This window comes from Aethina tumida, chromosome 3 (assembly GCF_024364675.1).
Source record: "Aethina tumida isolate Nest 87 chromosome 3, icAetTumi1.1, whole genome shotgun sequence".
Taxonomy (NCBI): domain Eukaryota; kingdom Metazoa; phylum Arthropoda; class Insecta; order Coleoptera; family Nitidulidae; genus Aethina; species Aethina tumida.
The window spans coordinates 15,219,485-15,235,984 of NC_065437.1; the positions used below are offsets into that span (position 1 = coordinate 15,219,485).

Genomic DNA, 16,500 nt, shown 5'->3' on the forward strand with positions numbered 1-16,500 from the left:
ATAGAGGACGAAACTTTCAAAACACACCTATAACATTGTAGCAAGTTTTATTTTATTCAAGAAACTTTTAACATTTATATTCCAGATGTTGTTGTGTTTTCCCTGCTGAAAATCATGTGATGTTAAATATTCATAAATAATAAGTGTGAGTGAAGCTTAAACACATCTGTTATTAAAAATAGTCAACGAACTTGCTGTCCTTTATGTGTATTAACATATTTATTTTTCTACTCGGATAAAGTGACTAAACATATACTGTTATCGGAAACTTCAGTCATTACACTAATTAATTAAATTATTTGTGTTTATACTTCTTTTTACTTATATACAATAATACGTTGATTTATTTAATCTCTTTCAATATTAAAAATATTACGTGTGAGTTGTGGAGAAACCTACTTGAAACATTAATCCAGGACCTGATACAAACCTTATTGAAAGTAAACTGATCACAAAAAATTAAGCATATTGCCTTATTTTATAATTAAACAATTATTTATTAAAAATTAAAATTGTAATAGTAGAATTATAGTAAAAGAAATAAATAAAATTTATTTTACAATAAAATAATAAATTATGTTCCCACATATAAAATGAAAAATACTAATTATATCGAGTAATTCCGACTCTGCTTCCTATTACAGCTTGTATAATCGTGGCATACTACTTATCAGGTCAACCAAAGGATATTGATCTAAAGCGTTCTATAATTCTGTAAAAAATTGTCTTAATTCCCTGGAAGCATGAGCACGGAGCTGGTGAGCACTTAATGACCTGTCAAGCATATCTTAAGCATATTCTATGTAATTCAGATCAGGTGACGAGGCTGGTAAGGAAAGACGCCCAATTTGAGCAATTAAATAGTTGGGACAATTATAGGTCTGTGCGGTCTAGCGTTGTTTAAAAATCGAAAAATTGGTTACAAAACATCAATATAATCGATAAAATCTGTTATATAACAGCTTCTTTCTATCTCCTAAAAAATATCACCCAATACCATTAAGGTCTCCAAACTTGTACCTTGTATCATGCTTTCATCTGCAAACATCAGAGTATTCCACTATTCAGTCCACAATTCTCTTTCCTGACACCAAGCTAATCTTGCTGCACGATGGACAGGCTGGAGGGATTGCCATCTTTTAGATCTTCTGCAATGGTATCCTGGATTATTTAATTTAATTGGTCAACACTAAGTGCAGCAACCACACCAACTTGTCTTGAGTCTGCCTGAAGCATTCCTACACGACGATGTCTCTGTATGATTTTAAGAGATGGTAGTAAATTTAATACTTAAATATCGAGTGGAATCCATGATGCGCTTTTTCGACCTCGGTTTTTGCCTAAAGCTTTATTGTTTCTATTTTTACGCTTTCATTCACAAGTAATCAACTTATACAGGGCGTATAAATATGTATAAATAATAATGTATGGTTAAATTTATATTTTGGTCGAAATAAGTTGATATGCTTAACTTTTTTTGGATCAGTTTATTTGTGAACGAATGGTAAATGAAATATATTAAATCAACTTTCATAATTGCCTGCATTGAATTTATTTTTTAAATTTAGATATACAATAGTGGCAATTATAATAACTTATTAAAATGTATTAAAAATGTGAGCTGTGCTACTTAAATTGGATCAGTCTAATTATATCAAATATATCAAAACATAATTTTGATTTTAAACTTTTTAACATTAACAAAAAATACTTTCCATACCAAAAAATAAATAATCATAAGTTTTATTAAAGTAGAAATTAGTATTTTAGCTTATTAAAAGACCACAACGAGTACAATTTGACGGTTTTGTTCTGAAGTTAATTAAACTCTCTTCCCATTAATTAAATCAATTCAGTGAACAAGAAATGCAAAAGATTAAATTACAGAGGAAAATATTTCGTAGTTCCTCTATACTGGGACTGTGCCAAATTATCAATACTTCCAACATGAAAACTAATTAAGAAGAATACTTTTAATACCAATTTGCATTTTTAATTAAATTATCGTCATTCCGACTGTAGGCGTTACGGGCCGCACCGTAAATTCGGCGAAGATGTTAATTACATCTGGCAACAATAAAAAAGGATTTAGATTGAATTTATTAACTCGTAAGGAACAAATACTGCTTTATGGAGTTCAATAAATCTTTGCAAGGATGGCGGTTACAAATATTTACTCGGGGTAACGGCCTATTAAGTTTTATGGAACGGCCAAATTGTTTGTGTATTTCCCTTTTAATTCCAACAACATAAAAAGCAACCCGGTATTGATTTACCGCGATTTTAATATTCCTTTAGAATGTTACAAAAGATGTAATTTAAAAAAATTCTCGCGCATTAACTAAAATCCCGGGCTTTGGGTTGATTTGTATAAGCGTCGCGCTCGGTATAAAGTAACATCAATTTATCAGCGTGCAACCGAAATTCCTTACACAAGACCCTTTTTTCATATGTAAAGCTCGTGCCTGTAAAATGTCGGGTAATCTTTTTAAATAAAACGTTCGTCGATGTTGCAGGAATTTGTATTAAATTCATTCCTTCAGCTTCGCTGTAATCGATTTTTAATTAATGCCCATTTCACTTCGTTTTAACAATATTGGATTTATTGTTTGGCACCTTCAGCATCAATTAATCGGGGCCAAAACTGTTGAAAAGCTTTATTTGCTCTTTCCAGCACAATGCGTATGTCAATCAATTAAAAGTGTTACAGCATATTTGAAATGTGTATCCATTAGTTCGAGTGATACAACGATCAAACATAATGTACGCTTTAGAAATATATACATTATCGTACGTGTACAATCCGTATGTTTAAAATACATTAATCTGGTTTAGAATTATTTTAACATAACAAAATTCAATTAATTGATAAAATGTGTATTATCACAATATTTTTAATTCATATTATTATGTATTGTACTCTTCTTTCTTGGAAATAATTGATTTGTAATTACATAAATTTTACAATTCATGATATCTATACACAGGATATTCAAATATGTACACACCACATGACGTAGAATGTGTTATACGAAGTATTATTAAAAAATGGCAGAAGAATTGGAGGTTGTTAAATGTTAGTCAATAAGAATACTTCTTTAGAAAATGTTCAGTGGTTTTACAAATGTTTGTTTGAAAATGACTGGAGCGTCTACACCAGAATATATTATAAACAAGTCATAAACAAAAATAGTATTGAATTAAAAGTTTATGGTTGTTATATAAAATATTTTGAAAAAAATTTTAAATATTGTTATAAATTTTTACTAATTTTTTTTTCTACAAAAACCAAAATTGTCAGGTTTATGAGGATGCATACAAATGAAAATACAAATCTATTTATGTACAACATGTCTTAGTTTTGCCATTCAATTTCTACAATTTTTTTGGGTAGTGCTTATATAATAAATCAGATAAAGTTACGAAAAATTTGAGACAGTTTTTGTTGTTATAATGGACATAACTGATTATCTAAGATTTTGATTTAACAAGTATATAATTAAAAAAAAACACAACAAATCATTCTTATTATATATTTTTGAAAAATTTTATTAAAACTAAATAAAACAATACGACAAATATCAGTTTTATTTCAATATATTTTGTTCACTTCACAAATTTAATAATAAAACTCCAAATTTTAATAAAATTTTAGGAATGCATTAAATTTGCTAAATGTAAAAATTGGAAAAGCTTTTTTTCTATGTAGTCATACATTCAATTTATTACTTCAAATATATATAAAATGCTGACGGAGTTATCGACTGAATGCATCAAATCCGGGAGTCACGAAATCCAAATTAAAATGTACACCTTACACGTCGGAAAGTTTAGTATTACTTTCGTGAATGTCATGTCGACGCCACCATGAAAATATCTGGCAGCCAATTTTAATTTTTCTTCTAAATTCAACCCTTTAACAATTCATAAAAATGTTTACAACTCCGTTTAGATATACTTAAAATCTACGTAGTTACAAAATATATTTTATTTTGAAGTTAATTGCAAAAGAGTGTGTTGGAAGTGAAGTCATAAATCAAGTGGAATTCGGATAATTTTAGAGCGGTAGAAACTACCCTAGAGAAAAATAGAAATCATTGTAAGAAAACTTCATTCTGAACAGCTAAATAAAAAAAATGAATTAAAGTGACCTCTTATATTAAAACTTCTGTTTTTTATAATACATATTTTAAATAAAATAAAATAAGAAATATTAGTATTATTTCAAATATTCTTTTCACTTCATAAAATTAATAATAAAATTTTAATAAAATTCGACATTTTCATAAAATTACAAAAGCTTTTTTTAGATAAACACACATTTAATTTATAACTTAAAAAATTTATGAAGCTTTGTCTGAATTGTCGTTTTAGCTTCTGACAGCCAATTTTAATTTCTTTTCAGAATTTAACCTTTGCACTATTGACAAAAATGTTTAAAACTTCATTTACATATACCAACGTCTAAGTAGATAAAAACAGGTTTTATGCCAACCCTTATTGCGAAAGAGTGTGTTGAAGGTTGGGTCATAAGTCGAGTGGTATTCGGGTAATTTTAGAACGTTGGAAACTACCCTCGAGAAAAACGAGCCGCATAAATAGTCAATCGTAGCGCAAAGAGTGCGGGTTCGAGGCAAATAAAACCGCCAAATATGACCGTTTCGCGGAGAGCCGTCAGCCATAACTCCGGGTTTTAAAAGTCGGCTTTGTTTCATTGTTGATCGAGTCGGGCGAACGTTTTCCGTTATTGTTTCGCTTAATGACCCAAGCAAATTCTTCCTATACAACTTGGCATTGGCTTTGTTTTCATAACACATTAAGGTTAAATATCTCGTTTGTTACTGGGCTCTTGGCCGCTTTGCCGTTTTGAAATTAAGCGTTGCATAAATGGCACAATTTGCCGTGATATTTGCCGGATAAAAGGGTAAATTAACAGTGCTTTATTTGACCGTGTACGGTAAATATTAATTTCCTGCAGGCCAGCAGGTTTTTTACAATTCATTTCAGCAAAAGGAGACTAATTAACGATGCCAATTTCGGCCAATTCTCCGTTCGTCGATAACGTGGAGTAATAAGGCGGTAAAATCATTATGCAGAAAATTACCACTCATCGTAAAAGGTTGCGAACTAAATTAAGACTCTATTCCATTTTGCGAAGTTTTTTACTTCCTCTTAGTGAGTCCTGGAAATAACTTTTATGATTATCACTAATCAGTACAAGTGAACGGCCGACGGGATGATGGGCAAAAAACTTGTTAACAAGAAGGGAATCTCCTTTCAAATGCCCGTCAGGTTGGCCCGTCCCTAATCTAATTAGGAGTTTAATGGCATGCCACCAACTTTCTATCCATCGTTTTATTTACCTGCTCAGTTTCAAATGCAAACAAAAAATCAACCAAGACGCACGACCGCGTCTTTGTCGTGCAGACTTCATGATAATGGCCCAGGAAATAATGTAAGTTGGAGCGACCATTCATGCAATATCTATTATTAAAATTTATAACGATCGTTCGAATAAATCTCCCAGGAGAAAATTGTAGTTGGAAATATTCCGGGAGAAACTGGGACACCGCTAGAGGTATTTCTTCTGAAGTCCATAAAACTTTTTAAGTACACTGCAGATATTTAAAGTCTCAAAAACTAAATTACGACCGAGATTTTACATTGAATTGAATAATTGAAATTCGAATGGGTTGTGAATAAATTACAATATAACGCGACAATTCCTTTCGAGATAGTCGGAAACTGGGGGGGACAAATCTCGAACCACACGAGATATCTCTATAATCCGACGGTTAACACGAGCGGATTTGCGGCAGCCCTCAACAAATTTTAAATTTAGATATTTCAGTGTACCAACCCCTTTTTGTTCCACTTACCATGAATATCTTAAGATGTAAATTAGACCGGTGATTTGCCTTTGGATAATACAAGAGAAATGGGGGGAGTGAGGTAAAACGCCCCGAGTATGTCTATTCGTTTAGTTTTCCCTCTTGTTTTCACCTTTCAAACAAAAATCGACGTTTTTTAACAGATTTACACTGTATTGAATTTAAGACGATTTAAGCACGGAAAAACAATGCTGAAAACCCGTCGTAAAACAATAATCTCGTAAACAAAAAACAGGTCGGGATGCAGCCAATAAAAAGCTTGTTTCGGAACTTTAATGGACTTGTGAAAGTTCCTTGCAGTAAGTAATTAGCAGTGTAAGTAAGTTTTACGAACCGACAATAGTTTCCGCACGGGCCCAAATCGAAATAACTTAATGCACATTAAATCGGCAGCCGTTCTATACATCATTTGACGGCAGACAGGAAAACTCCGGGAAAAGTAATTACAACAACGTTTTTACCGTGGAGTTTGTTCGCATAAACTTCCGCAATTTGCCGCTTTTTGAATTGCTTTGCTCGTTTGTGTGCAGGAAATTTTGAAAGGTAAACACCACGTGTCTGATTGATTAAATATTATTAAATTGCTGAAAACTGGTTCATGCCATTAAAGCATATAAGTTTTAAAATTAAATTCAGTCCGCGTTTATTAACGATTAAATGTAAATGGAAACGTCGATATTATTGACACAACTAAATGGATGTTTGAAAACAAGCACAATTTTGCATTCAATTTCATAAAGAAACAACGGACAAAAGTCAATCTTTACAAAAGATCGACTGCACAGCAAAATAAATCCTTAGTAAATTGAATTTAAAATAAAAATGTAAAATTGCTTTGTGTGAACGGCGATTGTTGCATATCCCTGTAATTGGAAATAAAACAAGCAGTACATAATACGACATGGAATTCTATTTCAATGCATCAATACAAAACGACCCTTTTATTGGCACGTTCATAAGATTCTGCCCGTTCACCGATCGAGGAATTGTACTTTAACTGCCCTTTTATAGTTTCTATTGAGGGTTAACGACAAATAAAAACAATATTATTATTGCGTCCTATTTATGAATTGCGAAGCGCATTGTTTGTTTTACGACTAAGCGACAAGGAACAAATCGGACCAAGCAACAATTTAACGAGGGAATTCCGTATTTCGTCCTTTATAAATGGCAGCGTTTAACACCAAAAAGAAAAATATGGACACTATTGGCCGAACCGCAAAAATCCACAGCGACATGCAAGATTAAATCCAGAGTGACACAAAACGCTTCGTGCCAAAATCACGTTGAACTTGTTGCATAAATAGCAATTGAATAGTCGCGATTTGCGAGTACAGTGAATGGAGGGTCCTTGAGCTTTCGCAGGCGCTGAGAATAATTTAATCTCTGTCCTGCTTTAGGTGTCGCGTTCGAGATTAGTCGTATAATGCCGTTGAGCTTTTAAAATATGTATCAGAAACTTGGTTTCGACAAGAAAAAACTTCGCCCTCATTCATCTTAGGCACGGTCGGAACTTTTTTTTTCTCACGGATCTACCTTAAACTTTTATTAGAGGTCTCAGTTTTACTTCCGGTAGTAAATGTTTGTTGCAATGTCGGCGGGAAGATAAATGTTCATGGGATTGTGACTTGTGGCAGGTTTTACGTCACATTAAAACATGTTGGTTTCGTAAAAATGTTCAACGGCCACTTACGGTGTGTGTTGAACTTTTCACTGCGTATTTATCATCTTTATGTTTGCGCGGTAAATGAGAAAATGTAACACTGTAATATTATCTCTGGTTTAGAAACGGGGGAGGAGTTGTGATTTATCGATATTGAGTCCTTTCTAAGCAGCTAAGTAATGAAAGCGAGAATGAATAATTGAGTTTGAGATGTTTTTCTAGGCACTTGACGAGTATCATTTATCACATACATCTGAATTCGTTATTGATATTTACTTTAATTTCTAATTTTACGCCATCAACTGCCTTGGATAAAATTGGGTAAGACTCTGTAGCTGGAATGGTTCATGCTAAAAGTAATTTTTGTTATAACAGCCAGCTTCATTAACTCCTATTTATTCTTGGGCACATTTTGAACATTGCTTAAGTGGCACCGAATAAGGAAATGACTCTTGTGTATTTTGTTTTCGCCCATAACCACCCTTATACTCCCGAGATTGTCGAGATATACATCAGCCCCGAAAAACACAACTACGAAATTGCTTTTTCCCAATCGATGAGAAATTTCGGAGTTTAAAATAAACGGTCGCGTCAAAAGGAATCGGAAATGGAACAATAATAAAAACGGACAAGTTACCCGAAACGGGGATTGAACATGTCCGTTTCGGCATTAACGACAGGATGCCGTGCCCGTCGCGCTTTTAATTTCCTGCTGAGTGGCTATTAATGCGGACCTCACCGCCTCATAAAGCAATATCAATGCAAGGGGAAGCTGTTGTCGGGCACAATTTATTTTTAATCAGCTCTACGGCCAATCCCGATGCATTTCCGTGTTAATTTCCTCCTAGGTTTTAGGTTTTTTATTTTGTTTTTATTTTCATGAGGTTTCAGCAGATGGAGATATTTGATTAATTGTAAAAAATTGTCTGCAATATAAACTCTATTTCATGACCAAAAATATTAAAAATATAAAAGAAACCTCTAAACGATTTGGTTGTTGAGAAGATGAAAAGTTTTATGTTTCAAATCTGTATTAACACAATAATTGGAAGCTTTTTGTTCATATTTATTACCATAAAATTAATATGAAATTTAAAGCCTAAAATAATTCTAATCCTTTTTAAGTTTTTAGTCCGTATTTAATACTTATATTATAAGTAAATCTTCTCATACTTAAAAAATCTATCAAGGGGGAATATTTGCTAACTGATACAGTTTCGTTTGACAACGATTAAACAATTGCAATGTAAGCAAACTGCATAAATTTTCAGATAATCTTGTATTTGAAATTACATAACTGCACTACATAAGTACACACTAACCATTTAATATACAAATTAATTGTAAACAATGAGTATAGTATTATTGTTTCAGGATTAACACTTCTAGGCAAATACTCATAAACAGAACGTGGTAAACTAGCAGTTTCCAATTTGTACAAAGCAATTACAGTAATGAAAAGATAGAACAAGAGTCATGTTAAATTAGACAAAACTAGATTGAAAATGCTTATTTTGTACTATTGAACAGTGTTTAATTAGGTTAATGGTCATGAATTCCAAATGTATTATCTTACGTATAATCAAAACACGAGACTGAATTCATTCCATCAGGCTATTTGTTCAATGTTCCATACAGTTTCAGTGTTATGGATACTATGTGAAAACACGAACATAAAGATTAACATTTGCCTGAAAGAAATAAGATATAAGCTAATGTTCCAGTAAAATTATTCCTTGTTGAAAATGCACTTATTTGTCATACAACAGGTACATTCACTCAATTATATATCATACACCTCGTTGTCAGGTTACACAAGGGTTTAAATGTAAATTAAGGGAGGATAATGCAACTTTTATACGTGACTCTTGAGAATCAGGAACCGTAATTAAGGATGACTAAGTTAAAATTTAAATTAATTCAGCGGGTAAATAAACTTTTACGCTCCACTCCTTTGTTTGGACCGGAGTGGGTTCCGGGATTAGTCATCGTCCGGGTAATGTAAAATCTCCGTAAAAATGTGCATTCCTCGAGATAACTGCAACTGGCCGGTCGCTTCCGGAGTTTAACGAGTATTTGTACAAGAATCTAATTAAATAGTTTTCGGATGGGAAAAATGAAAAGTAAATAACGACGCCACTTGACCTGGATATTTTTGTAATTTGTTAAATTGTAAACCGGCGCCAGAAGTTTTCACAAAGTCTGTGTACTTTTTTGCAACATACGTACTCCATCAGGTTTGAAGTAATTCATACCTGAAAAAAGAAAAAATATTTAATTAATCATTTGTAATTTAAATGGAAATAGTAACTAATATATTTCCTAATTTTTACAATAATACTATTTTTGTACCTAAAGTGTGCACTTCAACTTTTTTAACAATCAGTATCTTTTTATTACTTTCCGTAAATTGAAAAAAAAAAAATGTTTTTCTTTAAATGATAATTGAAGCAATTTTGTTATTAAATATTTTGTTTAATACTAATATATATATTACATTAATAATTAATAATATAAAATTTACGTCGACCTCTAACTATTGAATTTCATATTCACCTACGTTGAAAAAAAAATTAAATATAAATACATATACAAAATCTAGCATACAAAATTAAGATCACGAATATTTTAATTAATGAATATGTAATAGGGCGAAGCTCAAAAACATATGTAAGAATAAAGAATATCACAGTAGATGCACAAAAATTAATAAAAAGAGTCAGTATGTGGAAATATGAGTTTTTTAATTAGAATAAACACAAAGTTACATTTTTTATAATTAAAATATTATTTAATAATAGAAAATGATTTTAGTTATTATTAATACACATAAATAACACCAAAGAATAAAATAATACCCATTATAAGTCATTAATTATTCGAAATTTCAAAAAATTAAAAATATAATTTGAATCTTCTTAATAATATATCTTCTTAATAATATATATATTTAGTTCTTTTGAAGAAGCAAAAATTATTGAAAAATACTTTGTCGTGAAATATTTAGTATTTAGTTAAAGTCGTCAGCCTTTTAAACGTTCCATAATCGACGTAGAGCCAGTCATTAAACCTAAATTGCAGGCAGCTCATTATCTGTAGACACTGAGGAGGAACATCCGTGAATTATTAATCAAAGACATCGCATTATTATGCACGCTCCATAAGTTCGTGCAATTTTGTTGTTAGAATTTACTTTTGCATCTGCTTTCATCTGGTAAAACGTGATGAAGTGAGCCAGGCGTTTCGCACTAGATAAATCTTCATTGCGGTGACGTTAAAGGGTTCACGCACGTTTTGTGTATTCGTTTTGTTTGTGTCGGGTAGTTGAATTGCAAATTATGGGTGCCAGGTTAAGGAAAATGGGAGCAATGTGTAGTTAACATAGAAATAAATTTATTAGATGGAGTAAGATGAGAATTTACCGGTTATCTGTGTTTATAGATTATTCATTCCCATTTTCTATAGTGCTGCTGTGCAAAAATGCATAAACTAATTTAAAATATAATCCCGAGCGAAACGGACCATTTTTCAGTGCTGGAGCTGGAATTAACCTTTTCGCGTATCTCCAATAAAAATCCGTGGAGTGAACTCGTTTTGCACTACATAAATCTTTATTGTGGCAGTGTTAACAGCATTCAGCATGTTTTCAACATTCATTTTATTCATGTTGAGAGATAAGTCTGAAATATGAATTCTTGTCAAGTTTAAGGTTTATATATTGCCGGTGCCATATTATGGAGAGCTGACCTACGAAAATAAATAGCCGAAGCAGGGCATTATAAATCTGGGACGGGGCTTAAGGTTTATTATATTAAGTCAACTGCGACGTGCAGCCCAATCTTCACACTTCAATCAGACTATTTTATACTTGCAGCTGCACCTCGGCGAAACACGAATGGCCATCAATTTATGTCAACTTTCAAATATTTTTGTAATATAAAACTAGTTTATGTTTGAATAAAAAATTTAATAAAATGCGACATGTCCAATTCAATTATTGCCACTTTATCAGCCAATTCTGATGTATATTTATATTTGTTCCAATAAATGTTTATTGGGAATATTTTCAACTATATTTAATAAAACTGGGAATATGCACTCAAAATAATGTATACATCGCTGATAAGTCGACTATTTCAAAGGTTTGAAATAAAATCAAAAAATTGTAGAGGTTGTTGTAGAATTATTCAAAAGTGAAGTAATCCTTATACAGTTTAAAGTATTTCCAAAGAAAGAAAGACCAGCTTAAGTGTCCAGAGCTTAATCTTTTCTTCTTTGTTGAAAAAATCTTTTTATTGGATTCGTTCAATTTATTTTTTCAAAAAGTCAAAACTATGAAACATTGTGAAATATACTTTATACTGTTACAAAATATTACAAACTTAATTAGGTCTAGCCTGAGGCTAATATATGCCTCGGGATTTTTCAGAAAAAATATATATTTTGTATATACACATTTATATAAACATTTTTCAAAATTAAGAAAAAAAATTAATCAAAATTTTCACAAATAATTGTTGCATACTAATAACTTAATTTGGCATATTCTGGCTAATACAGCATATAGAAAAAAAATATATATTTCTTAATAAACTAAAGTTACTCAAAAATATACTTTTTAATTTCACCCCTAAATTTTTGAAAATTATCATAATGCTTTATGTTTTTTGATAATTCATTACACATTCGTAAACCCTTACAAATTTAATTTTTGTTTAAATATTGAATTTTAGTTAAGCTTTATGGTGTAATCTGATTTTTAATTTTATATATAAGTTGGAATACTTATTTGTTTAATATTCATACAGTTATAGTATAATTATTGATCTTTAATATTTTCCTTATCCATGTGTAAATTGAACAAAACAAAACCCATCACTGTGTCTTGTGGAATTTCATCTATTTATTTGGATGACACATAGTTTTTTAAATTTGATTGTTTGATATCGATTTGTTAATTTTCAAACCAGTTAAGTACAATGTCCCCAAAGCCAATCTTATTCAACTTCTGTAACTGTAAAGCTCTGTTTAACTTTTCAAAAGCTCTTCTAAAATCTAGGAAAACTCCTAATTAAATTTTAACATTTTCTATGTCACTAAACCATTCATCACATACATTCAAAATAATAGTTTCACAGGATTGTTTACAAAAGCCACTTTGATTATTTTCAATTATGTTATTTTTATTATATAATCCTTTACATCATCTATTTCTATTTTTTTAAATATACACACACAGTATTTATAGGTCTGAAAATTAAAAACTTTTTGTATCAGAAATACGCCATTTGCTAAAAACGTATTTACCATACTTGTTTTTATCATAAGTTCTGTTGTATCTTTAGTTGTTTTTTAATAATGATATATTTTATAATTTTGTCATAAAACAGGAACTTATATTATTTATGTGAATATTTTTATTAGGTAATAACTTTTTAAGTTCCTTCCAAAGTTCAGGATATTTTTTTGTCCTTTAAAATATTTTTAATATTCCTTTTTTTATAAAAATAGTTAATTTGTCTTTATAGTTTTCAATACTTCTTCTCTTGAACAAATAATAAAAAAATTAAAAATAACTAACTAATAAAATATTAGTAAATTTGTACGACGACTTTACCTTCTTTCCGGGGATTGAAGCCGTGCACCTCGCAGTAGGTGGTGGGCCCCAATGTGTGCCCGGGACTGTGTGAGTCGGTGACGGGAGGCGGTACGGGCGCATCTATGGTGAAGAACGTCGCCTGCGAGGCGGCCGACCTCCGATCGGCCGTCGCCGCCTCCATCTGCTGTTGCTGCAGCTCGTGCCGTCTGCACTTCGCACAGCGCTTCATCTCTGAGCGCACGCGCAGTAACCACACCATGCCGAAGAGAGCCATGCCCACGGGCCGCGTCATCGTAGCCGCTTGATCATGGCCGGACGTACGTACCAACGAGCCCCTGCACCTGCCGATCCCAATCCGGGTGACCACACGCACATTCATTCAGGGAAATTCGCCACCCCATTGTGCAACATTTGCACACGTAGTGTAACGAAAAATTTCCCCCGATAGAGTCAACGTATTTGCAAATCCGGCCCAATGTACCGATAATTTATGCCGTAATTTGAAATTTCGGTTAACCGAAACAAATCCGGGCGCCTACAATAAATAAATATCAATTTCGATTCGATTTTCATGTATTATACAAAGTAAATACAATCAAAAACGTAATTGCCTTGTTGATTTTTCGGTTATCTAAACACAAAATTAGACCGTTCCAAATTAGCACTGACCAAAGCAACGCCGCAATTTCGACATACAATTACGCAACGGCCTCTAAATTTTAATGGTTAAATCGATAGCATCCCGGACCGTGCAGACATTATTATATGTGGAAACAGTGAAGGCTTCATTTATGATTCGCGGACCGAGACCGAAGTTCCCGAAACTTGGTCCGGGATTATATAGCATTGTGTGGACGCGTAGCGCTAAAGATGGAAACTTGTGGGAGGGTGCGCGATGTTGAAATGTGGTTCTTGATACGGTTCAGTAACTGATGAGTTGCGACTTAGTAACTTGTCGAAAGTATTAACGTCAGAGCTCACTTTATGCACTCTCCTTTAGTGATTACGATGCAACTAATTCTGTGATGTTTTATAAGTTTATTTGTCATCTTTGTGTGCCCAGCTGTGAAAAGTTATAAATCATAAGCCGTAACCCCTGTGTCATCCTTCAAAGGACACTTTTTCACGAGGCCATTTAAATTTTGAATGATTGCAAATACGTTGACGGGAAATGATACGAACCTGTTCCCAGAACACATGCCCTCCCGCACTGCTCCTAATTTAAAGTTGTACCATGGTCGGACTGCACCATTTATTCATCAGACCCGGATGCACGTCACGTTTCGATTTTATATCACTAATTCACTCACTGTGTATTAAACATCACTCCGCACTAATGCGATATGCAGGATTCATGAAACCTGGGGGGCAAGTGATTCAATTAGCGTCGGCAAACGGACTGTGGCCTTACCTCTATTTATCTGTGCTTGTTTCTAGGATTCAGTTCGGTTTAGCATTAGTTACCACATTAATAACATAAAATATGACCTTATCCAATAGTGCATATTATTTATTTACCTGACCTGATCAAAAACAAGTTTTATAGTAAAATACTTGTTTAATTAATATCAGTGAAATTATAATTATAATATTTAAAAATTTACTAATAAGTTTTATTTTTTGTAAATGTATAAAATTTCCTTATTAATAGAAAAAAATGAATAATAATGAAAATTTGTTTCAATAAGGATTTTTTATATTTCTTTTTTTAATAGTAATTTTTCATATTTTATATAGTAAATCATAAAAGTAAAACATAATAAACCTAAAAACTTATTTATATAATTTTCCATCAAATTATTTTTAAATCATTAAATCAACTAATTAATTAATTCAAAATCAATTCAAAAATTCAATAGATTAATTATCATGAACTTATGAATCTAATAAAAACTTAAAAATTAAAATTAAATTAAAAAAATATTTCACTTTATCTAAAATTATATTACATCATTTTTATTTTTTTATTCTCTGTGAACTAAATGGAATATTTTTATATTTATATTTTACATATTTATATTTTATAAAAAATAGATGCTATCAATAACATATTAATTTACAATATGGTAAAGTACTTTTATTTAATTTTTGCTATTTTATTGAAATGTTTTGTCAAAATATTTCAGTCAATAAAACCTTAAAATGTTCGAATCAGTCACTCTTAAATTATTTTATTTTTTTATATTCTTTGTGAACTAAATGGAATGTTTTTCACATTTTATAAAAAAATAGATGCACTCAATAACATAATAATTTGTAACAATCAAGTAATTTTATATAATTTTTTTCTGAATACCCAAATATTTGAGCTCGCGTCAATGTTTTTGGGCGTTGTAATATAAAATATAACAGTAATTTTGTTTCTGAGTTTTTATTTATTTGTGTTATTTTTCACAAAAAAATCCCAAAAAACATGGTTCATCATTCAAAAAAATAGTGTTTTCTCATAAAAAAAACTTTTTAGGAGGCGTCGCAAGAAATATTCTTGAAAAACTGAAATCGATGTTGAATAAAAGTTATTTTAAAGAAAGTTACGTGGTTCTAAAATTAAAAGTTAAATTGCTTTTCGCGGTACCTAATTATAAACGAATGTTTGCACTAAGAAAATAATAAAACTGGAAAAGTGGAATTGAAATACAAATGGAATATTTTTTAAACTGGAAAAATGAATGAAACAATAAAGACTATCGAGGTTTTAGTAACAGTAATGATTCCTAATGCTAAATCATAAAAAACCTAATCAAACATTGTTTCGATTTCATTAACTAATGCTAAACAAAAACCGACAAATGTAAACGAATGAAATATTCACAATAATCACACAAAAAAGCACAATAACAAAGAGTGGCAAAGCCACTTATTTTTATTAACCCCAAAATGCGTTTTGCAATGTGAACACAGATTTAATTTTCATCATCTACTTTTATTAATTGCGCGGCAACGTAATTAAAAGTACACAACGAACGAAATATTTATAAAATACAGTTTTCAACACAAAAACGCAGTTTATGAATATTTATTGAGGAATTATTTGCCATAAATATTTAATTTACATAAAACACTCGGTTGCATATTTAATTCAACACGGTTTTATTAATTATAAATTTAACAGTATAGACGCGATAATAAATCTGAACGTTGGAGTCACTTTCGTCCGAATCGATTTCGCTTTAAAACAGACAATCATATTTAAGCGTTCACCGTTAATAGTTTTAAAAGCAAACTTCGGTGGAAATCGAATAATGTAACAAGTCGACGTCCATAAAACGTCAAAAATAAGTGTTGTCTTTGCAGGATTAGGGATTATCTATCCGAAAGCAGTTCGCCCCAACGTTAGTCGGCCAATC

General features: G+C 31.3%; 1 protein-coding gene and 1 long non-coding RNA gene across 14 annotated transcripts in view; both read right to left on the minus strand.

Moving 5' to 3' along the window:
• LOC109601412 (disks large 1 tumor suppressor protein-like) overlaps positions 1-14,367 on the minus strand; it is a 211,928-nt gene extending 197,561 nt beyond the window's left edge. For all 13 annotated transcript variants that reach the window (XM_049965447.1, XM_049965446.1, XM_049965445.1 and 10 more), the window contains exons 1-2: positions 14,336-14,367; positions 13,172-13,494 (exon numbers count right to left, since the gene is read on the minus strand). In XM_049965447.1, coding sequence (XP_049821404.1) covers positions 13,172-13,494; positions 14,336-14,352 — 340 coding nt within the window. In that variant the 5' untranslated portion in view covers positions 14,353-14,367. The remainder of the gene's footprint in view (positions 1-13,171; positions 13,495-14,335) is intronic.
• Positions 14,368-14,498: 131 nt separating this feature from the next.
• Positions 14,499-16,500, minus strand: part of LOC109603318 (uncharacterized) — a 56,991-nt gene continuing 54,989 nt past the window's right edge. The window contains exon 3 of the long non-coding RNA XR_002191803.1: positions 14,499-14,514. This is a non-coding gene — a long non-coding RNA (uncharacterized LOC109603318). The remainder of the gene's footprint in view (positions 14,515-16,500) is intronic.